The sequence below is a fragment of the Symphodus melops genome (genome assembly GCF_947650265.1).
Source record: "Symphodus melops genome assembly, chromosome: 2".
NCBI classification, from domain to species: Eukaryota; Metazoa; Chordata; class Actinopteri; order Labriformes; family Labridae; genus Symphodus; species Symphodus melops.
The window spans coordinates 26,310,331-26,333,021 of record NC_136692.1 but is presented as its reverse complement, the minus strand read 5'-3'; the positions used below and the strand labels follow the sequence as shown (position 1 = coordinate 26,333,021).

General features: G+C 44.2%; 2 protein-coding genes across 3 annotated transcripts in view; one reads left to right on the top strand and one right to left on the bottom strand.

Moving 5' to 3' along the window:
* The window catches only part of pkd1a (polycystic kidney disease 1a), a 64,738-nt gene extending 58,091 nt beyond the window's left edge, over positions 1-6,647 (top strand). The window contains exons 54-56 of the mRNA XM_079336840.1: positions 1,026-1,160; positions 2,714-3,040; positions 3,178-6,647. Of these exons, the coding sequence (XP_079192966.1) occupies positions 1,026-1,160; positions 2,714-3,040; positions 3,178-4,239 (1,524 nt within the window). The 3' untranslated portion in view covers positions 4,240-6,647. The remainder of the gene's footprint in view (positions 1-1,025; positions 1,161-2,713; positions 3,041-3,177) is intronic.
* The window catches only part of tsc2 (TSC complex subunit 2), a 137,896-nt gene that overhangs the window by 104,123 nt on the left and 11,082 nt on the right, over positions 1-22,691 (bottom strand). The window contains exons 24-43 of one of the 2 annotated variants that reach the window (XM_079336842.1): positions 22,596-22,689; positions 22,413-22,515; positions 21,294-21,388; positions 18,982-19,122; positions 16,513-16,674; positions 16,247-16,405; positions 15,479-15,591; positions 15,125-15,367; positions 14,483-14,731; positions 13,566-13,655; positions 11,793-11,950; positions 10,421-11,058; positions 9,933-10,011; positions 9,763-9,849; positions 9,480-9,666; positions 9,120-9,259; positions 7,830-7,908; positions 7,653-7,744; positions 7,480-7,578; positions 7,176-7,367 (exon numbers count right to left, since the gene is read on the bottom strand). In XM_079336842.1, coding sequence (XP_079192968.1) covers positions 7,200-7,367; positions 7,480-7,578; positions 7,653-7,744; positions 7,830-7,908; positions 9,120-9,259; positions 9,480-9,666; positions 9,763-9,849; positions 9,933-10,011; positions 10,421-11,058; positions 11,793-11,950; positions 13,566-13,655; positions 14,483-14,731; positions 15,125-15,367; positions 15,479-15,591; positions 16,247-16,405; positions 16,513-16,674; positions 18,982-19,122; positions 21,294-21,388; positions 22,413-22,515; positions 22,596-22,689 — 3,176 coding nt within the window. In that variant the 3' untranslated portion in view covers positions 7,176-7,199. The remainder of the gene's footprint in view (positions 1-7,175; positions 7,368-7,479; positions 7,579-7,652; positions 7,745-7,829; positions 7,909-9,119; positions 9,260-9,479; positions 9,667-9,762; positions 9,850-9,932; positions 10,012-10,420; positions 11,059-11,792; positions 11,951-13,565; positions 13,656-14,482; positions 14,732-15,124; positions 15,368-15,478; positions 15,592-16,246; positions 16,406-16,512; positions 16,675-18,981; positions 19,123-21,293; positions 21,389-22,412; positions 22,516-22,595; positions 22,690-22,691) is intronic. The other variant, XM_079336841.1, reaches the window with a different exon arrangement.

Sequence of the window (22,691 nt, the reverse complement as noted above, 5' to 3'; positions counted from 1 at the left end):
GAAACTCATTTTGGCTGATTGATGAAAGAATTTTTCTGCCCTTTTGCACAGACCATACAGTCAATCAGTGTAAATAAATGGTGTTATTCCTTCTCTTGTCATGATGGGCCCAGGAACTGAGGACAACTGATAAAGTGAACGTATCGTAAACATTCTCTCTGCAAAGTGCGACTTAGGTTGCATGAAACCGAGTCAAGGTGCATGACGACACTTATTGTATCAGAGCATGTGATGAGTTTAATTAGACCATCTGAAGGAACGGCTTCCAATAAATAAGGACAACTCAAAGTGTCATCTCTCTTGACCGTCCTCACTGCAAATATGTTAAATCCTTAAAAGGGATAGGTCTGTATTTTTGAAGTGGGGTTGTATGAGGTACTTGTCAATAGTAAGAATATCAGTTGCAGCACGTGATGTGATTATCAGTCTACTCAGTAAAACTGATGTGGAGCTGTACAATAGACAAATGCTGAATTTTTTATACAGACGTCTGTATTCCATCTCAATCACAAAGTGTCAGTCAGGGGTCTCGTGACGTTTCGACCTCAGGTCTTCTTCAGGTGACTGACCCGTTCAAAAATGATGACCTGATGGATGGAATAAAAACTGTTTATGGAGTCTGCTGTTTTTGAACAGCTCGACACCGACGTGATGTGCGTATACCTAACAGTGAGAAGTGAACAGCAGTTTCAGAAGCTTCTGTTTTTACATTTGAAATAATACATTTTAAAAAGTCGCTCACAGGACAGGTTTGGACTTTTCAAGGGAGCTGTCCTCAATGATTTAAGCATAACCGAAACAAAGACTGACTTCCTGCTTCAGTGTTTTTCACTTTACACTATGACAACCCCTCCTGCAAGTGTGCATCTGTTTAAAAAGAAGACTTTAAAACTGTATTTGTCTTGATAACAAGTGATTTCATTTGATCTATGTCAAGTCATTATTACTTTCAGGTTGATAACAAAAGTTCACTTTTTGTCTTCCACCTTTATATTCCTCTCTCTCTCCCTCTCTGGTTCATCCAGGCCTCCCACCAGCTGCGGTTCCTCAGAGAGTGGGCCGTGTTTGGCAGAGCGCTGCGGTGCTCAGTCTGGGAGCTGCTGGGAGTCGCGCTGGCATTACTGCTGTTGGTGCTGGCTTATTCACACACAGGACACCTGGTCAGGCTTTTTTTCATTTACTGTCCTTTCCTGTTTTGTTCTCGCTTATCCTCTACCATGCACACACGTAGACACACACACACACACACACACACACACACACACACACACACACACACACACACAACAAAACAGAACACAGACTGCACACAACACACAGACAAAAAGCCATGTAAACTTGAACATTATATACGTTCATGGATGGCGACTTTCAGGGTTGTCTTACTGTAGAAACATTCACTTAAGCACGGACTGCATAGCACAGCTTCATCGTCATTGTTAACAACTATAAAAGCAGCATCACTGCCTCCGCTGTGCTGCCAGACAGCACGGACAAAGCAAACAAAAGGAAATAGTTGTTGATGGTGTTATTCAGAGTGAAGCCGAAGGTACAGTTGGAGTTAAAATGTGTGGAGCACAGATGTGAATTTGTTCAGGCCTCATTCACATCTTGGTTGCATGCCAGCCCACGCTTCTCATTCACAAAACAAAACACGGGATAAATCACGTCCAAAGAGCATCTGGCACAAGAACATAGATAAGAAATGTGACGCCCTTCCAGTGCTGCGTAACTTGAAGTGTGTATATTATCAGCATCATTAAGTTTTTTTTTTTTTGTTTTTTTTTTTCAAAGATTTGTTTTGGGCCTTTTTGCCTTTAATGATAGAGGGAGGAAGGTGGATAGAGTCGGAAAGGGGGGAGAGAGTGGGGAGAGACATGCGGGAAATGGGCCACAGGCCGGACGCGAACCCGGGCCGGACGCGAACCCGGGCCGCCCGCGCGCGAGGACTGAGCCTCAATACGTGGGGTCGCGCGCACTGCCGCTGCGCCACCGGCGACCCCAGCATCATTAAGTTTTAAACCTCGTAAAGCACATAGAGGCACATTGACCAAATAAAACACATTGTGCATAACACGCATCAACAGAAAGACTTAACCATTAAACAAAGACCAACTCAAATACTAATAAAATGGAGGGCAAGGTTGAAAACAACGAGAGATAAAAAGAATGAAACAGGAAGTTCATTTAATACAGTTGAAAAGGAACAAAAAAAGAATGAAATGGAGAAAAAAATCTTAAAGGAACAAAAATGTAAAATGTCATTGAATAAAAATGTGGATTTGTCTCAGTGTGATTAATGTGGTCTTTGAAGCAAATTCAAAGTGTTTGCTTTGCTATAGAAAACAAATCAAGTCTGTGTGTCTATTTAACAGAGACTGCAGACTGCACTGTATTCTCAAACACTTCACTGACAGATCACAGATCTGTGGAGACACTTATTTTTCTTTTTGTCCGGTCGCATTTATATCAACGCCATACATCCTCTTTATTTGCATAAGTGATTTATTGTAAATTTCACGACTTGAGATTGAATCTTCAGCACTTTCTTTTAATGAAAAACACAAATCCCTAAATCTCAATTCATTCATTTTCTTGTCATTTCTTGCTTGTCAGGATTCCATTTTTTAATTTTAATTAAAAGAGACTCTAATGTATTGGGATTTTCTTTGGCACAATGTTGAACCTTTTCATCCATTGTTCTCTTCTTCAGCTCTTCCACTCTGTACTGGACGGCTACGGCAGTGTGAGCTCAGCCAGTCGGTCTCTGTTGGGTGCTGGTGGACGTGGTCTTCTGTCATGGCGTCCCACCTGGATGACTACGGGTCCCTCAAACACTGTGATCTCGCTGTTGTTCCATGCCAGCTTTGCCATACTTCGGCTGGTGTTACTTTGGCTGCTCACATCTGTGTTACTGAGGAACTACCGGCGTGCGAGAGCCGAGCTGTACCGTCCTGCCGGAGATCTCCAAGATTACGAGATGGTTGAGCTGTTCCTGCGTCGGCTCAAAATGTGGATGGGGCTCAGCAGGGCCAAGGAGGTACTTTTTATGAGTCATAGCTAAAACTGTTATTACTTTCACACTTCCATATCTAACCTTGATTTTTCAGAGAAAGAAAAAAGTTTCTTTCCCAGTATTCACTCAATTTATTGATCTGTCCTTCATGCTTTTCTTAGTTTCGTCACAAGGTGCGTTTTGAGGGCATGGAGTTACCACCATCCCGCTCGTCTTCCACCAGCGACTGTAAGTCCCTGTGTCTGCCACCGCTGGACCGTCCTGACTCCCCTGCCACCCCAGACAGCGTCGATGGAGGTTCTGAGGCCTCGTGGCGCCCTACTTCCTCGAGTCCCTGCAGCCTGACAGAAGCCCCTGGAATCGGCCTGGGACTCGGCCTGGGCCTGGGTTTGGGGCTTGGCCCAGGAGTGATAATGGGAGGTACCAGTTGGAGGGAGAGAGCTGAGACCGAAGCGTCTCTGAGGAGGCTCCTTCCTACGCTGGACGCCCTTCTACAACAGCTCGACCGTGTTACGATTGCCACAGAGGATCTGTACCACGTGGAGTGTAAACTGGAGCGATCCCACAGAAAAAAGAGGAGTAGAGGGCGGGAGAAGGGAGAAGTTGGTGGTCAGGGATGGAAGAATGAGGCAGTGCATACAGCCAAAGGGGAGGAGAAGGACACGACTGGATGGCGAGATCGAAAAAGTGGCAAAGAAAAACAAAAAGGGAGCAAAAAGGGGAAAAAGACAGAAAAAAGTGAACTTAAAAAAGACGTTGGAAACACCTCTTCTAACCCCAAAAAGACTACAGAAGCCACACTCGCTCCCTTTTTAAAGCATCAGCCATCCTCTGCTACTGCTCAAGCCACTACTCCTCAATCATCAACCAAACCGTTAGCTAGTGCACCTCCGCCTACACCAGTCAAAGATAAATCTGCGTCTGGCTTTTCCTCTCCCGTTTCATCAGCCAGCACTCCCCCTTCACGTGTCCCACTACCCAAAACACCCTCTGCACCTCCATGCACTCCTGCACCAACCCCTTCTACCCCTGCCACTACGCCAGCAGCTGGGGATTGGGACCCACCCACAGAGAGAGAGACCCTCCCGTCCTCCAGCCTGTTCAACCACCCAGCACACACAACCACAATACCTACACGCAAGCGGAAACGTAAACCCCCACCCCTCAAAAACAAGGTACATCCCAATCTAGACAGGCAGGGCCCTGGACACCCAAAATCCTGAGGAACGGGAAACGTGGAAAATAATTAAAGTAAATGCTGAGTTAAGGAAATAAGGAAGACGGGGGCAGCAGGTTTTGCCCCCATTTCCTGATATGAAAGATGTAAAACTAAGCAGGTTTATGAGCAGTGTTCTGACCAATAACAGTTCAGTTCTCTCTGAAACAAGGTGCAGGTCACCAGGTGGTCACTAGGTTGGTTTTGGACAGGCAAGTTAGGGCCTACGACGAAACCATGAACTATTCCTTATTCTCTTTTTCGTAGACTAAAACTGACCCCGTGTGACCCTGGTGGTCTTGTGGGGTCACTGACAGGAGCACATGCTCGTGCTCACCAGAGGACTGAATCAGCTGAAGCGCAGACAATGCAATCAGTTTTTGTTTTGTTTTTTATCCCAGAGGAAGAATTGTGTTGATATCTCAGTTATGTTGTCATATTTTTATACTTTGGTCACCATGGGTACTCGTGACCTGTCTGATAACAGTCATGTTTTTATAACCCACACTGCAAAAACTCAAATCTTAGTCAAAACATTCATGGAGAGAAATGGGGCCTGAACTGCTGCAATAAGTAAAATGATCTGCCTATGCTGGGGAGAGATGTATTAATACGTCTCTCTTCAGGACACAAACCAAGTCAAAATCAGTTGGCTGTGTTGGCAGATAATTGTACTTAATTTAAGAAATTTAGGCCTCTTTTTTTTAAATAGGTAGAAATTAGACGAATGCTCTTGCTAAGGTTGGAGTTTCTGCAGTGCATAGATATACGCACATGCAGGTACACACATGCTTAGACATTACACTGTAGGCACAGATGGGCTAATTAAATTGTACCTGCTGAGGTGCAAGAGCGAACATATTGAAGTATGCAAATACACACATAGGGTTGTTGGGCTCCCAGCAGCCAGTTATTCAGGGTGCATATATAACCATCCTCAAATGAAAACAAGGAAACATCTGCAGATGAAGGGTAGTAAAAAAAAATAATAATAAAGAAAAGAGAAGTTGTAACATTTGGTTTAAGTACAGAAGAACAAAGTGCATGAATGTCTGCAGGAAAAGGGACAGAAGATAAGAATAACAAAGAGGGAGGTTTAGTTGGAGATGAAAGTTAAGGAAGCAGGTAGGCAGTGCCTTCACTTATGACATGAACATGTATGAACGTTTCCCCATCATGAAGCTATAATGACTCCGAGTCTGATATTTTAAAAAATATGTATATTTTTTGTATTGTGTTGTCGAGGTTGTAATGTAAAAGCACTTTTGTCCTGGTGTAAATTGTGTTGGTTTTGGTGAGGCCTGGTGCAAAATAATAAGCTTGGTGTCTAAGCCGATAGAGAGAGCTTCACTCATACTTTATCTTAACTATAAACCTTGCCAAAGCTTCTGCGTCATCCTGAGTTTTACCATGCCATGAACTTCATTCGTTCATTTTGTACTTAGCACTTTATTTCCTAATGGAACTGATATCCAATGCCATATTTAACTCCCATGTGTCAAGTGGTCATATCATATTGTTAACAGCTACGTAATAGAGATGTTTTTGAAGTATTATCAAGGTGTTAAGGCCATCGCTCGCAGTTGTATTTTTCCTTTGACTGCTCTTGGTTGATTTAATCCTGTTATTGTTTTTGTTTTTTTTCTAACACATTATTTTGATTCACACATGTACTTCCTGTGTTTAGTGGGCAGATCTCAGGGAATCCACCCCCTTTCCCCCCATAATAACCCTATAAAGACATCCAGGATCACCAAAACTAGGGGGTTAAAATTGCAGACGCAAAGGATTAATCTTGTGTTGAAATTCCCGCACACGTCTCAAAATCCTCCACTCTGACGAGAAACTGGATAGAGCAGAGTTTTCCTAAACCAAAAAAGAATGCTGCAGGTACTAACGAGCATGCCAAAGTGTATTTCAAACTTTTTGTTCTTCCAAAAATCCAAACATTGACCTTTTCCTGCTCGACCAGTTGCATGGGCTGTGACGTGTCAGGCTTTCCTGCAACAAATGAAAAATGACCCATACTTCATCTGGAGGTGTACATTTCTGTATATGTTGGTGCTTTGTGGTGTATTTATATTTTTTTGCTTTTCATGATCAGTATTGTTTATGTGCTGCAGAATCATACGCATAAGTCAAGCACTGGTGTTACCAACCCCAAAGATTTCCATTTCTCCACTATAAGCCTTACAGCCAAAGCTCTTCACACATTTCATACGCTTCACTAGACGTCATATTCCTGCTGTTTAACAACATGGTGCCAAAGCCCAGCTTCTTGTCTCAGTTGTAATGCTTTGTGTTTAAATTGTGTTTGTCTTTGCTCTTCTTGTATCTCAAATATGTATTTTGCGTTTGTAGCACTTCTCTTGCTTTTGCACTTGACAAAGTCGAATAAAGAGTTTGACAGCTGAACTGTGCATAATAAAGTGGTTTGGGTGTCCAATTCTAAAATCATATACTTTGTGGTGATTCTCCTGCATGTCGACTGTTTGAAATGAAGTGATCACACCAAGAGCCACCGCCAAACATCAGTCCTTTTTATTGCACACGTGTATTTACATACAAACACAACCTGCTCTCGAATGTAGTGTCTGTACAGATTTACTCATCTCATGTTGCACATGACAAACATTACGATCAGTTCCAAAAAGTGCAAAGCATTAGCGTTTCAAAAGTTTTGAAAAATATGCTGAAATTAGTCTTCACATATTAATACCTCATCACAAAATACGCCTTTGTAATACCTCCTCCTGTTTCCAATACAAAGTACCAATTGGTTGATGTCAAAGTCAGTGTGTCGTCTCCCACGCACAGAGGTGAAAATAAAGTCACCTCAGCTCTAAGGCAGGTGTGTGTGTGTGTGTGCGTGTGCGTGTGCGTGTGTGTGTGTGTGCGTGTGTGTGTGTGTGTGTGCGTGCGTGTGTGTGTGTGTGTGTGTGTACACTAGCAGGACAACAAATGTAATCAAACAAAATCAGTGAAATCATCCACTGTTGAGACGAGTCTCTTCCGCTGCCCTGAGGCTTCAGTGTTTGCTGCCTGGGAGCTCTGCTGAAACGACTTGTTCTGCTGAGTGTGTCCTTGAGTCAGCGAGATGCCGGGCGTCGAACGAGACTGAATATCTTCCTGAGCCTGAAGAGGAGCAGAGAGACGGCAAGGCGGATTAGAATCACGAGAGGAAATCCTTGTGTCGTTAAGCAGTGTGGCCGAGGGAACTTATTAGGCTCTTTGCGACGCTTCTTACCCTGGTCCTGATCCTCTTAATGTGTCGTAATCTGGCTAACCACTTAGAGGCATAAGCATCCGATGGGTTGGCTCTGTACTGGTGCACTAAAGAGGCCATCTGCAAGTCACACAAAGAGCAGTTGAGTAGGTGTGTGAGAGCGCGTGAGAGAGAGGAATGAGAAAGAGACGTACGTTCGCATGAAGAGCCATTTGTCTGACTAAAAGAGGAAGGTTGCGGTCGGAGACTATTTTTGCCACGCTTGTGTCCACCAAGCCCTCCAGGTCTGAAAAAGAAAAGCAGCAGACGATGTTTTATTGAAGAACATTAAAGAAAGCGCAAACAAAGAAAAGAGACAGTGATCCGCTCACCTTTGCGGCACTGGAGGGTGACCAGGTTGCATTCAAAGTCCAGAGGTTTTATGATGACTTCTACAAAGTTGAACTGACCCTAACGAGAGGAAACAGAAGTCAGAGATTTTAACGACCCGATTCCTAAAAAGTTTGTTGAAAAACTTTAAACATGAAAGTTACACAAAGACAAAATCTTCATGGTTAAGTGGACTTGAGTTCAAGTCTCCTGACAACTCAAAGCAATAATACACCTGCAGATCCACACATGGCTGAGGCTGCTATGTAAAAACTGTAACTAATCCCATTCATGCAGGCGAAGCAGCGGGAGTGCCTTGCCCGAGGACACATCTGACATGTTGCTGCAGGAGCTGGCGATCGAACCCACGAGCGTCCGGTTCAGAGACAAACAATACGAAGTGAGCCACAGACGGCAGTGACTCAGTCAGTGAAACGTCATCGTTCCTTCTCTCGGGTCAAGCTCATTAAAAGATCGTCTGAGGCAAAGTGGAAAATTGTTCCAATATCTGAGGAGTCAAAATGTCTCTGTTTGAGGTCCTGGAAGCCTTTTACCCTGCGCTAAAGAGGAGAGGAACACGGTTCACAGCTGTGAAAGCACCATTAAGGCTGAACCATACTCAGATTTTTGAGCAACAATAGCTTCAATAACAAGAACTTCATCTTCAAGGACGGCCTTGCTTACTTCAGCGGGACAATGCCAAATAATATTCTGCGTGCAGCGCGACAAAAAACGCTGATGAAATGGCCTTGATGCGGTCCTGAGTGGGCTCCCACTGAAAATGTTTGGAGCATTATGCAGCGAAAATAAAAAAGACAAACGCGACCATGAACTATTGAGCGGCTGAAATCTTACATATATCAACAATGGTAACACATTCCTCTTTCAAAATGACATCTTTTGTCCTCCGTCTCTGAACTACAAAGCTCTTTCAGCATTCATCTTTTCATTCAACTTCCCAGTTTCTTCAATTTGTTTTTGGGGCAGATGAAGAGAGAGGAAATGAAGGAGGGGGGGAGACTGTAGAGGTTGACGTATAGTGAAGGACTGAAGGTTGGATTCAAACCCACGCTTGCTGCGCTGAGGACTTCATCCTGTGTACATGGGGCATGCAACATAACCGCTAGGCTATCTAGCTCCATCATTTGAGATGTCTTTGTGCCATTTTCAATCAAAGATTCAGTTCTTGTGTTTTTCAGACACGATCAGTGTTTTCATTCACGTCCCAACTTTGAAATATTTACTGCAGATTTGACAAACTTGTTCAAGTGTGTGTGTGTGTGTGTGTGTACCTTAATGGTGCCCAGTTTGTACTCCTCTCCAGAGTCGTTGTATACAACCATGACAAAATCGTTGCCAATGTGACGCTTCTTGTTGCAGCAGCCTTTGTCGCTCTCTCTGTTCGGCATCAGTGTAGCTATATGAAAGATGGCTGCACAGACAAAAGGTCATCAAAAGGTTTTTGGTTTTTTTTGCATGCAAAAACATTTATGCTTGGATGTGATACAGTTTGATATTATCTTCAATTTCCAGTTAATTCCTCTAAATTCCCATAATTCCCAAGGAAAGTTTCCAATTTGGAATATGTTTTCGGAAAGTTTCCAGACATTTACCGGAAACCTTCCACCCCTCTGTTTTGCACGCGTGCTCACCCTGCATGATGTCATCATGCCAGCAGTAGGTGAACTCTCCATCGTCACCGTACTGATCAAGCCCTCCGAGGAAGATCTGGTCGGGGTCACAGTCTTTCAGGTGGATTAATTTGCCCAGGCCCGTTAAGAAGGCGGCGTAGCGGTTCGAGCCGTACTCGTTTGACAGAATGGCAACTTCATTGTTAACCTGAGAACAGAGGAGAGGATCGCACAGTAGAAGGCAGAGCACAGGATGGATGAGACCGAGAACATTCAGGGAAAAAATCCATCAGCTGTCTCCTACCTGACTGGCTCCTACAAACACGACTCCGATCTTATGGGTGTCATATGGAGGCATCTGGTCCAGAACCTTCACAGCACGGTCTATTACCTTCAGCGAAGATGAAACAGTGTCAGCGACCCCTCCCTATGAACTGGGACATGTTTCCTGGATAGGCAGAGAGGTGAACTCACCTGTGTTTTGGGCAGCAGCAGAGGCTTGTTGGCTTCATTTCCAAAGAAGGGAGAGTGGTAGAGCTGCAGGAAGACAAAGCTGAGAGAGAACAAAAAAATGAAGAAAAGTCATACAGATAATCAATCTTATCCATAATGGTCTCGTTTGCTTTTGTAGGTCAAAAAGGGCCATCAATATTAATTCCGGTCTGTTCTATAACCAGCTAATTGGGCTTAACCTCTCTCAAGTTTTAGCAATCCGTTTAATTTCAAATTTTTACATTTTCAAGTGCAGGAAGACAGATTTAAACTTCCTATTTCTTTCTTTCTTTCTTTCTTTCTTTCATCATCCCAAACAACCCCTTGGTTTAAAAGCTCAGATGTGATTAAAAGGTTCTTCTTGGGCATGCTGCCACTTTGCATCAGAGAACTGGAGCAGAGGATCGCTGCGACATTACATCATTTATTTGGCAGAGAAGAACTGGAGTTCTGCGTTAACCTCAGAGTACCTGGGACTCAGTCCAGAGATCTTCTCTGTGTTGCTCGGTCCAGGTCGGCTGTGGTACGAGTCCCTCTCTGTCCTCCTCTCCCTCCTGGAGGAGGGCGCTGATACTGAGATGGTGTGACCCCGGGGACGGTGGCCTCCGCTTGGAGAGATTGGTCCAGGTTGTGCTGGTGCTGGAAACTCCAACCTCAACCTGGCTCCTCCTCCTCCTCCTCCTCCTCCTCCTCCTCCTCCGCTTTGAGATGAAATGACTCCTGCGCCTTCACCCCCTTGACTCTGACCTCCTAAGCTAGCCACATCCCCTGTGCTTCCCTCCACCTTCTCCTTCTCTGAGGGAGGCTGCTGGAGCTGAGGCTGGGCCTTGCCGTCTGAAGGTGCTTTGGGCCACGATGCATCTCCCGGCATGATCTCGGCCTCCATAGCGGCCTTGGAGAAGGCTTCAGGTAAAGTTTGGAGCTCAGGAGAGGAGCTGGACTTGTTGAGGCCATGACCCTGGGACTGAGGGTGGGCTTGGAATGGAAGCTCTGGACCCTGGCTGCCTGGGGTGGAGGGTCCAGCAGCGGGCTGATCGATGGGAATCGCTCCTTCGCTGACTTCCTCCAGTGTCGATTTTTCATCATCTTGACTGGAAGTGGAGGAGGACTGGGGGGGAAATAGATTTTATAAAAACAGATGGATTCAAAATGAAGAAACTGTTTTAGAAGACTAATTTATGGGCAAACATGGAAGACATCAGAATGGTTTAATAAGTGCAAATAAAAAACAACAGGAGCAGTTTGAGACAACAGGCTACCAGGGAACAAAAATATTATACATATAAAAACACCTAGAAGGAGTGGAGGGGAATCTGTAACAGCTGAGAATCAAAGAACAAGGAAGTGACCCACCTGCTGAGGTAAACACTAATCTGAGCTTCACACCTTGGAAGTATCTGGGCTGATAGTCGTGTGACTTTACATGTTTTGATGTGTATCTTTAACATGCTGCGGCACAGATGTTACTTTACAGAGGTGTGATGAATGAGCAGCTGCTAAGCGGAAACAACCCATTGTTGCACTTGCCGGTGTCTCGCTCTCCGTCTCTCTCTCTCTCATACATGCTTTTATTAACAATATCAATACTGCTCACTGAGAACTGTCATCACCGTTTCTTACACAGTTAAACAGGACTTACAAATGTCGTAGTTAATTTTTATATATTCTTAGTTTTTATATTTTGTATATTTTAGTGTTTTTCTACTGTATTCCATGTTATAATGTTTTGTTACTAACATTGTGTGTTTGATGTCCTGCTGCTGTAACATCCATCCATCTATTGTCCTCCTTACTGTGAGCATAAAGTGAGAATAAAAAAATAACAATAAAACAGACACCGACCCTGCTGAGCGATCCAGGCGGCGGGATCTTTGTGAACTTGTCTGCAGACATGAAGATTGGATCAGACGTCATTGGTTCAAACTCTTCGCTCTCCAGCCAATCAGACGGGGTGGGTGCTGTGGTGACGCCTGAGCCCTCCTCCAGCACCACAACAGAGTCTACAGCAGGACACAACAGCAAACACATGGCTTGAAGGTGGACACGCCCAAACTGTTGGAACTCTCCCCCCACCACACACACGCACACGCACACACAGAGTTAGTATCCACAGGTGTAAGGATCCCAAACAAAGCTGTCAGTATTTATTTTGACATTAAGACCTCGCACACATTCTCTCCAACATCTATCTTAAGTTCAACAGGACTAGTTCATTATGGTAAGATGAAACAGAATCAGATGTTTGTGTATCGATTCATTAACTCATTGGCAGCCAGGCAAACACAAACGTATGCACACATGAACAGACAATAAGATCAAGACCTTCATTTAATCCGACCAACAAACACTGAGATCAAAGACGAAGACGGATCAATGCAGCCAGCATCTATTCATTACTGCGTCATCTACTTTGGATTGTTTTCCCTCCAGGCGCATGCATCTGCTCGGTTGGTTATCTCGGCCCAAACACACAACAGCAGCCCAGACCAGGCCCCCCTGCACGCCCCCTGAAAACAGCAGCTTTGGAAAGTTTCTTCATCGCCCTACTAGGACTCCAGTAAGGCAAGGAAGAGAACAAGTTGGATGAGGTCTGGGCTTTCCTGTTGACAACATGAGGAGGTCAATGTTAAAAGGTCAACCTGGGAGTATATTTCTGGGAGTTAGAGAAGATGATTAGGAGTTAAGAACAAATCACTGGGACGACATTAAACAAATCATGATCCATCTTTAGGTGTCATTGGACTGATTGATCCAAGTGCAGGCACCCCTTCACCATCACTGGCAGAGGACCCTCTCTCCCGTGGTTAATAGAAGACTGACGGGGAAAACAGAAATTCTGGATTCCTTCACTTGCACAATATTTTAAAATAACACAGCCGGTCTGAAGCACCACCGAGTTAGTCATGTACAGAAAACAGACGGACCAAGTTCCCTCATGGTTGCTTACTTATAATTCAGGTTATAACATGGTCTGAGTGAATACTTGATTCTGATTGGCTGAAGGGTGTCACATGGTTGTTTCATTGACTTTTGATGGATTTAAGTAGTTCCAGCTAAACGGTCTGTTCACTGTTCCAAATCCATGCGCTGCAGACGGCATCTCAGATGAGTAACCATGGCAACAGAAGCCCAACCCTCGCCTGTGTCTTTTCTGGCCTATAAAAAAACTCAGCTGGCTGCAAACGCCACCAATTTAGAAATAATTCAAAGAAAAATTAAAGGGAATATCTTATCCCAACACTGAGCGTAGTCCTTCGGTGCAAAGAGGTTTCACCGAGTGTCCGCTGGCTTTTCTTTAAACTTGGCCGAGGCCAGCGTCAGACGAACAGGCCTCCACGTCGTTCATTAAATACTGATAATGTACATCTCATCAGAGCTTATCTCGAAAGTACAGTTCAAATCTACATGTTCTATATTAAATCAAATGCGGACATAATGGAGGCTCTATTAATTACCTTAAGGGGAAGTGCAGCCTGCCACGTGCCAATCAAAAGTCAGCTTCAGCTGGTGCTGGCAAACCACTGTATTGTGCAAGTCAGAAGAAATACACTACACCAGGAGAGGTTTTTTTGGAGGGGGAGGGATGGGGGGGGGGTCACACGTGTTGGATGGTACCTGCCCAGGAAATGCTCCTGTGCAGCCTGCCAGGGGCCGGAGGGCCCGGGGGGGCAGAGCCCAAACCCAAGGACCAGAGAGAGCCGCCCACTGCAGGCAGGACACCAGAAGACAGGTCGGTGGCACATGAGGCCACATAATACATCGCAGACCAATCACAAACAGTCATGGGAGTAAAGATTAAAAAAAAAATTAAAAAAGAAAGAAAAAAAATTACCAGAAAGCAAATGGAAAGAAAAAACCATGAATGAAAAAGATGAAAAAAAAGAGGATGTGATGAGGTGAAGAAAGTCAAACTGAAGCTAAATCACAAATAAAATAAGACAAATAGACAGAAGGTGAGCCTCAGAGGAAGAAAAGAAAAAGAACAAATGAATTGGCATCAGAGGCTTCTTCACACAGAAAAATAAAAGTGTGTGTCAAATCAATTATCTTTGACAATCACTGACCTGAGCAAATCTACAAAAGGCCTATTGATCACCTTCAGGTTCAAGCAAAGTACTTAAAGTCATTTTGGCCCCTTAAAAAGGACCCAAAGACAAGCAGCCAGGCGGATAGAAGAGAGGCAGTCATGAGTGACTGAGATACACTTTAAAAAGGGATACTTCACCCATTTACATGAAGCTTTGTATCATTAGAAACATGGTAGTAGTGTTGAATGGTCGTGAATCCAACCCTCATTTTGCCCTGAGACGAGAAAAATGTGTTTTTCTTTGCCTGGAAGTTTTCTTCATGTGATGCAAAATGACGCTTTTGCAGGGCTGGACTCATGACCATTCAACACTGCTACCATGTTTCTAATGATACAAAGCTTCATGTAAACGGGTGAAGTATCCCTTTAACATCAGGACTTTTCAGGTTCATAAAAATAACAAGGGTAAAAGTATAAATGCACTTTCTGGCAGACAGCAACTCACCAGTGTTTGAGCGCTGGATCAAGTTTGCCTTCCCTCCGACGTTGCCGTGTGTTTGGCTCAGGGCTTCACAAACGGTGGCTGGTGCAGGAGCAGCCGTGCTGGCGGGTGCGCTGGCTGTCTGGATGGGAGGATCCTTCACACCCTCCATGGCCATGAGGACGCTGGACAGCTCCTGCAGCGGCATGTTGCCAAGCTCGGAGGAGAAAGGACTCGGTGGGTTCTCCAGACACATCAGCCAGCTCGTGTTACCTGTGAGGACCGACAGAGAGGCAAACGTGTGAGCTCACTAGTACACCAGGATGAAAAACAACACAAAGGATTTCTGTATTCTGATTACATTAACCATTTCAACTACATATAAAGTTAGAGAGCCACTGGCCTCTCATCAGAAAACACTCCACAAAAATGTACAGGGAAAAACCAGCAGAGATAAGACACTGTTTTGTAGTGCTTGTCAAGTTCAACACAATATAAAAGTTCCTCAGAGGAGCTTTGAAGATAACAGATATGGTCTTGTGTTATTACTCATGAACCTAATAACATTCACAGAGATAAACCTTTTGAAATAACAAACCAAAAAAAGACTTCAGTGAGATGTTTTTCCTGCACTTGTTGTTACTGCACTGAGTGCAGTTTGCATACCAGATGGCCTCCGAATGAAGATCTCTGCCCAGCCTTGTGTGAGCATGGGGACGAACTCGGCCAGACTGGGGTTGTCCTTGAGAGGCTGAGGAGCAGACGGGGTGGCAGAGGCTGAGGACGGGGGACCAAGACTGTCCAGGTTGGAGCTTGAGGGGGGAGAAAGCGGAGCAGCTAGTTCCCCCTCAGAGGGGGACACCAGAGGACTCAGGCTCTGAGCAGGACCAGCACGAAGAGCGTGGCCACCTGGAACAAACACAGAAAGACTTGACTTTGCAGCTTACATTATGTTAAGGCTTATTTGTTATCATCAACGCTGCCTGAATAATAGGTGCGCAGCAGCTGAGTATTTGTTACCTGACATGGAGCGGACTCGGATGCGTGTAGCTCTGTTGTGCTGCTGGCTTGACTGAGACTCCAGTTTAGCTGGAGCCTCTTTGGTAATGCGGGTGTGCAGTGATGGATCAGACCTGCAGGAGCATAGAGAGGAAATGATTACAGAGGAGCCACATAAAAAGTGTTAGACTGCCATGTTAGAATCAGACTCGAGTTTATTGCTTGTATTGTTTACACGTTAGTCTAGACAATTCAAATCAATTCCAAAAACTTTATTTGTCCCCGGGGGGCAGCAGTACTCGTCCTGCTTATTTGATCTCCTCCCACGATGAAACATGCAGGGACAAAAAGGATCACATGAAGCAATTGAAGTTGTAAAGTATGAGTAATGGAAAAGGTGTGCAGGAAGGTGCAGAGTGAAGGTGAGGGTATCTTGTGATATAGAGTTAAATAAAGTGGTGGTAAAGATGGTGAGTGTTAATGTAATTCATTCAGTCTGATTCAGAGTCTGAACATTGATGTAATTAATGACTGCAAGCAACATGTACAGAACGACTTCAACAGAACCAAGTTTGGTTGTAAACAGATGTTTGTGAAGCTAAACGGTTGACCTGAAGATGAAGGTAAACAAAAAGTCATTTTTCAAAATATATCCCCCAAGGACAGAAGCATGCTTCCAAAATGAATTTAACTTGAGTGTAACTTGGATCGATAAACGGAGACAAACCTCGGCCTGTGGCAAAAACTGAAAGGATTTTTTTACTCATTTATTGTGTGAGCTTGCATCACCTTGTCATTTCCCCTCCGCCTCCCAGCCGGTCGGCCATGTCCAGGCCGAGCATGGCTTGAGTTCTGGCTCCTCCGCTGGTTGTTATTGTCACCAGCTTGTTGCCAACCAGCCAAGTCATACTGCGACCCCCTGCCAAAAGGAACTCTGCGATCGGAGACCTAAGAGAAACGAATCCAATCATGACGACCTCTCTCAATTCTTCTCACGTCACCACTGTCAAGTGCCAACTCCCATTTAAACAGGACTAAAAGGAGTCATCGCCAACCTCTTGGGCAGAGCGGAGAAGTTGGAAAAGACGTATCGAGCCATCATGTCCAGACAGGTCTCGGTGAGCTCGAGGTGGACCGTCTTTAACCCCTCGTCTGCCTGAGTCACCGCGTTTTCATCGGCAGAGCCCAGACTGCAGGTGGTGGTCGAGGTCTGCATCCTACGGGGGGAAAACAGGATGAACAACGGAGAGATCGACAGAGTCGGAAGAGAGGCTCTGGATACATCTTAACATTTGATCAGTGCACACAAATACATGCAAGCTGCAGCATGCATACAAAGACAAATGCTTTACAAAAAAAAAAACACAGTCCATGTTTCCGTGTATTTGACATGCACTGCAAGCTTTGAAAGACACAAAGGTACAAACAGATAACAGATTTTCTGAAGCACACACACACGCTGGGACATGGCGTAGGTTGTCTCATCAGCTGCGACACCCCTTTGCTTATTTCCCTTATAGATAATAAGCTCTGTGTAGAGGGCAGAAGGGATCTATGTTTTGGTATATAAAATGAATCAAAGACTGCAGAAAAAACAGCGGGCAGAAGCCTTTCTGAGTAAACGTGATTCACTGAGTTCATCTCTAAACTGAAGCCAAATCTCATTATTAGTATTCACCGCTGAGTGCAGAGCCCCTCTTTGGAACTGACAACAACCATCAGAGCCTGCTCTACCCGCTAATCAGATTAAAAGACCCCTTGAAAAAAAGAAAACAGTCTCGTCCAAGCCTGTGATGATGTAAGTAGTGAATTCAGTCAAAATTAAATCAAATTGCTTGCTGCTGCTGAGACACTCGAACGATTCAGAACAACAGTCCAAATGTGTGTTTGTTCAGCACAGCGGGAAGTCAACAAGGCAGACGTGCTGTGTTCAAGCCTCATCCTGAGAAAAACACCAGCAAGCAAAAAAGCTTCAAAGGAAGACAAATCTAAACTATTGAGGGAGAAAAGAGAGCATTAAAACAAATCTCTCTTTTCTAGGATTGCTTAACGAGAAGACGTTTCTATGTTAAGCGGGTGGACTTTGAGATATGAAATAGTTTAAGATGTAACATAAATAGTGTTGAGGTTGCACCTACATTAAAACGTACCTCATGTAAGTCCTGTTTGGATGTGTTCACAAATTGTTTGAACGTTGTTAAATGTGAAATATATTGATATATTCAGGAAGAGGATTTATTCAAGAGGCGAGCAGAAGAAATCCAACTCAGACCAAGTCCCAGCGTTCACATGCACCAAAGTACTTACCGTTCTTTTTATTCAACATGACCTCCGAACAACATGACCATGAAACGCTCTCCTCTGAAGCACAGAGTCAAACTGCTCTGTGTTCCCATTTAGTTCATTCAAGTCAAGAACACATTTTCAAATAATGCTGCCTATTTGAAGAGTGTATTTTCTATCAGTTGTTTCTCAAAAATCACAAAAGGATTTCAGTTTTTTTTTTTATTTGAAATGAAGGTGCCTTAAAGTATTTTAAAAAATCTAAATCTCTAGTCATGCTGTTCGAAGTCAAACAAGTAAAGCAGCAGGTTTGTAAGCACGTTCAACTGATCGACAGTACAGTCTGATCAAGTGTCATGTTTGACTTTCTGAACATCTAACTTCTGGGCTTTACTGTCATCTGTTGGCTAGGGAGGGTATGACACATGCATCAAAGTGACGCAGCTGCAACATTAGATCAAACATTTGTCATTCACTCGAGCAAGTCAGCCAAGCAGAGACAATCAAACAGAAGGTAAGTCAAGTGTGTGTGTGTGTGTGTGCAATCAAACATCTAGAAGTTCTATCAGCCCGTCCTAAAATCCCACACTGGGAGATTGCCATGGTCATACTGTAGCATCACAGTGTGTGTTTGTGAATGGAGCAAATCATATTTCGGGCAAGCAGCCTGAGCAGTTGTGTTGCTGTTGTCACCGGGCGAGGGCGCAGACGAGCCCTCCCCTCAGGAAGGGAGGCGCAGTGATACGTTGTGATTGTTGCCAATCAGGATTAGACCCCGTTGCTTTGGCGACGCATGCTTTGCACCCGTCCCTTCCTGCCATTAATTTCTTGTTAGGCAAATTAAAACCAGCAATACGCCCAGCAAAAACAAACGCAAACCCACCAAAATTAAAGGAAATAAGAAGAATAGCAAACTCTGTTAGAACAAAAACAAAACAATCAAAACATGTCTTCTGCAAACGTTGCATGCAAAAGCAAACAATTAAAAAAAAAAAAAAAAAAAAAAAAAAACCGCATACGTATGATTGCAGCCCAAAACAAACCAAAAAGGGACAACACATGAAACCTTCATCCAGCATGCACCACCCGCTCAGGGTTTCCAAAAAAAAAAAAAAAAACACCCAGCGCCCACCAAACGGACCCGCATGACAATGACCCTGACCCCATGAACCATCCCATGGAGGAAGCAACAAGAGTTTGGTTTGTTTTTTGTTTGGTTACCCATAATGCTCTTCTCTAACCTGCGAACCGCATGTTCCGACACACTGATGCTGCGGGAGCGGAAAGCGTCCATGGCTGACAGGTCCCTCAGCTCTTTAACTGGAGAGCTGCTGCTATTGGCTACAGCCGCTGCCGCCTTCGCCACTTTAGCTGCCCGCAGACTGGGCGGTGATGAATACCCACGGCGAAGAGCAAGGGGAAAGGACCCGGGTCGGCAATGTGGTGGCAGTGGACAGCAAGGGGGTGGGTCATCGTGAGGGTGGTGTGTGGTTTGGAAATGTGGGAGGGGGGGGGGGGCGCGTGGTGTGTACAGGTAAACCAGGAGACAGCAGGGATTGTCACCAAAGCACCAGAGCAACACGAGCAGGTGACCGAAGGACACACGCCACGCAGGGGACAGAGGACAGGGTAACAAAGGTCAGGGGTCACAGGAGAAAGGAGGGGGCCAGGAGCGATGGAGGGAGTTTCCAGGATGACATGACCACCCCCCAAAACCACAACCACAACACAGCGCCCAATCGCAGGAGGCAGGGGAGGGGACAAATGAAGAATTGAAAGAAAAACAAAACAAGGTGAAAATTAACAGCAGTGAACACCATGAATCAGATCACAGGAGAGCGGAGGAAGAAAAAGGTCAGCAAAAATAAAAAGGATAAACATCAACTTAAAGGGAAAAACAGACCAGCAGAGGGTAATATAGCTATTTGCTACTGATAAAAGAAAATACACAGAAAGAATTCAGGAGAGCAACAAAATAAACATTATTTCACACAGCAGGTACATTGTGAAGCAAACGACTCGTACAGGAAGAGTAAAAGAGTAGGGATGAACTCAGCTCAGGCCTGAAATCATGGAAGTTAAAACACATGGGAGGAAAAAAAGGAAACAACTGAAAAATGAAATGCCTGGTTACACCTGAAGGTTGGAGTATTACAAGCACAGACTTTACAATCTGGGGAAAGAAGCACCGAATGAAACTGAAGGGAGATCGCACTTCATGGTGTTTGTATATCAAGGCTCACTATGAAAAATCCATCAGAGCTCATTCACATAACATCTGACTTGCATTACTTCAACCGGACAGGAGGGGATGAGCAGCACAAGGACAGGTTGCTGGATGACGGATAAAAACACAAAAGATGGCACACTGATGTGATCTGTAGAAACTGATATAAATAAAAATTATAGAAGCGGTGACAATCAGCGAGGCTGTTAAGAGGTATTGTGGAATCAAATACAGTGTTAGGACGCTAAAGAGACTAAAGGAGGGACTTGATGTAAACGTAAATCGAAGGTTCGTATCTACCACTTCCCTAAAACACACCGTCTGTCATTCCACAGCAGATAAGGAGGAATTTAAATGTAAAACGCTGCAATGAATATTGGGGCAAAAAGAAAAGGGGAAAGGAAAGTCAGGGAACAGCCTACTTCAGGGATAAGATGGGGTTGTTCGAAACAGTCCCTTCACACTCCCTACAGTTATTTTTGTAGTCCCAATCTCTTCATCACAAAATATATATATATTTTTTTTTTTAAAACGTGTCACAACATGTTTGAAGGAATGGTACGTTAGGTCTGCTGAGTCACAGCCTCTCATCAGTCTCCTTTTCTCTGTGATCACCCATCAGACACGTTTGAGCAGTGAAGACACAGACAACTGAGAAACATTCACATCCTGTGCAGATGAGAATGCCTCCATCCATACAGCTGTGTGAAAAAAACGGTGTATTTGTCGCTCGCTGAATGTCAAGTCTTTAAACGGACGAGATGGCAGCATGTGACAGGAGAACGGCCGTTTGTCACAACGTTTCCAATCACGTACCTTGACCGAGACGCTTCAGGAAGAGGGCGAAGATACAAGAACCCCAAAATGCAGCGCTCTCTAATAACCCGAACTTTAGCCCTCTCGTTCTCCCCAGAGTTGAATTGTTAAAGGACGTTTATTTACATTATATCACAAAGGGACTCGTCTTGTTTTGTGCGACCCCACTAAGTCATTCGAATGAGATTTGTGGCAAAAATGAAAACATTTATATGTGTAAAACGCCGTAAACCATAGGTAAAAATGAACTAATGATCACCATGGCAACCTGAGAGGAGTCAATGTGTCAATCACCCCACAGTACCAGTCATGCCGAGTCCCCAGTTACCTTGGCAACCCTCTAAGACAACAACGGCCACATGGTCAGTGTCCGGTGCTGGTCTGTACATCAGCACCTGCCGCTGTGTGTGTGTGTGTGTGTGTGTGTGTGTGTGTGTGTGTGTGTGTGTGTGTGTGTGTGTGTGTGTGTGTGTGTGTGTGTGTGTGTGTGTGTGTACACGGATGCTTTACCTCTTGGGCCTTTCGTTGAGGCTGGTGCTTCGGGCACGAAAGGAACTTTGCTCATGGCCGTCATCGAACGGCAGCAGGGCGTTGGAACGCAAACCCTGAATAAAAAGAAGGGCGTATGAGTTTAAAGATAGAAACTGAAAAACAGATTCAGGCGACACAGAGTGAGCAGCAGCTCCTGAATACTACTTAGAACAGGGGTGTCCAAAGTGCGGCCCGGGGGCCATTTGTGGCCCTTGAGTGGATTTTTTGTGGCCCTTGACTTCAATCGAAGAATCAGAAGATTTTGGCCCCAGGCCTCATCAGATGGCATATTTCGTTCTCTTTTTCTTTTTCATGTTAGTGAGGGAGACCCATAGAAGCCTGACAATTCTTTCCAAAAAATTAGAACACAACAGTTTCCCACTGCAATTAGTTATTGTGTATTTACATTATTTTTTGAAGAGGTCAAAATACAAAAAGTTCCTTCCAATATTTATAAAAAAAATCAACCTGTGGCCCGTGAGCGATTCTAACGCGACAATTTTGGCCCGCAAGAAAAAAAGTTTGGACACCACTGACTTAGAAGGTTAGAGTGATATCTGAAGGTTAAACATTGATGCAATACTAGTAGAAGTTGAATTATTTCAATGACTTTTTTTTTTTTTTTTTTTAAATCACAGTAACGAACATAGAGGCGCTCACAAGCTAATCTTGTTGAGTTTCTCGTTTGTTTTTTTTTTTATGCCGAGCAAACTCCTGCACACGGTCTGGAATGCACAAAAACACGAGGACATCTCAATATGAATCATAATATTTAATAATCCTAATCAGCTGTGAGTAAAAACATGACTGGAGATCTGTATGTTTTCCTGTTTTTTTTATACAATCCATAATTTTTAATGGTGGAGATTGTGTTTAAAACATTTTGAAGTACAGAAAAAATTGACAACGTCAGACTGACTAAGACATTGACATCAGTGCCAATCATAAACTTCCTGACAAAGAAGTAGAATAAATAAATTCTAACACCACACTTGTGCATGTTCAGTACAAAGCTACATTCCAGACACTGGTGTTTTTAATTTATTGTTACACTATAAAAAAAACCAAAGGCAAGTGATAAAGGAATCCATGACAAACCTTTGTGATGTACTGAACAAAGTCTTTGCGAAAGGGGAGTCTGCAGCGTATGAACCACATAGCGATCACGTGGTGCGCCAGGGACACGATGTACTGGTTAAACCTGAAAATTGAAGAAAGGTCAGTGTGTCAAGTCAATCAATCATCAATCTTTATTTGTATAGCACCTTGGTCTTTACTTACTTGGAAGGGTTAGTGTAGGGAAGAGAGATGGCAAACACACTGACATACTGCTCAGCTACAAAGTTGGCATAGAGATGGGGTAGGCGCACCAGAGCT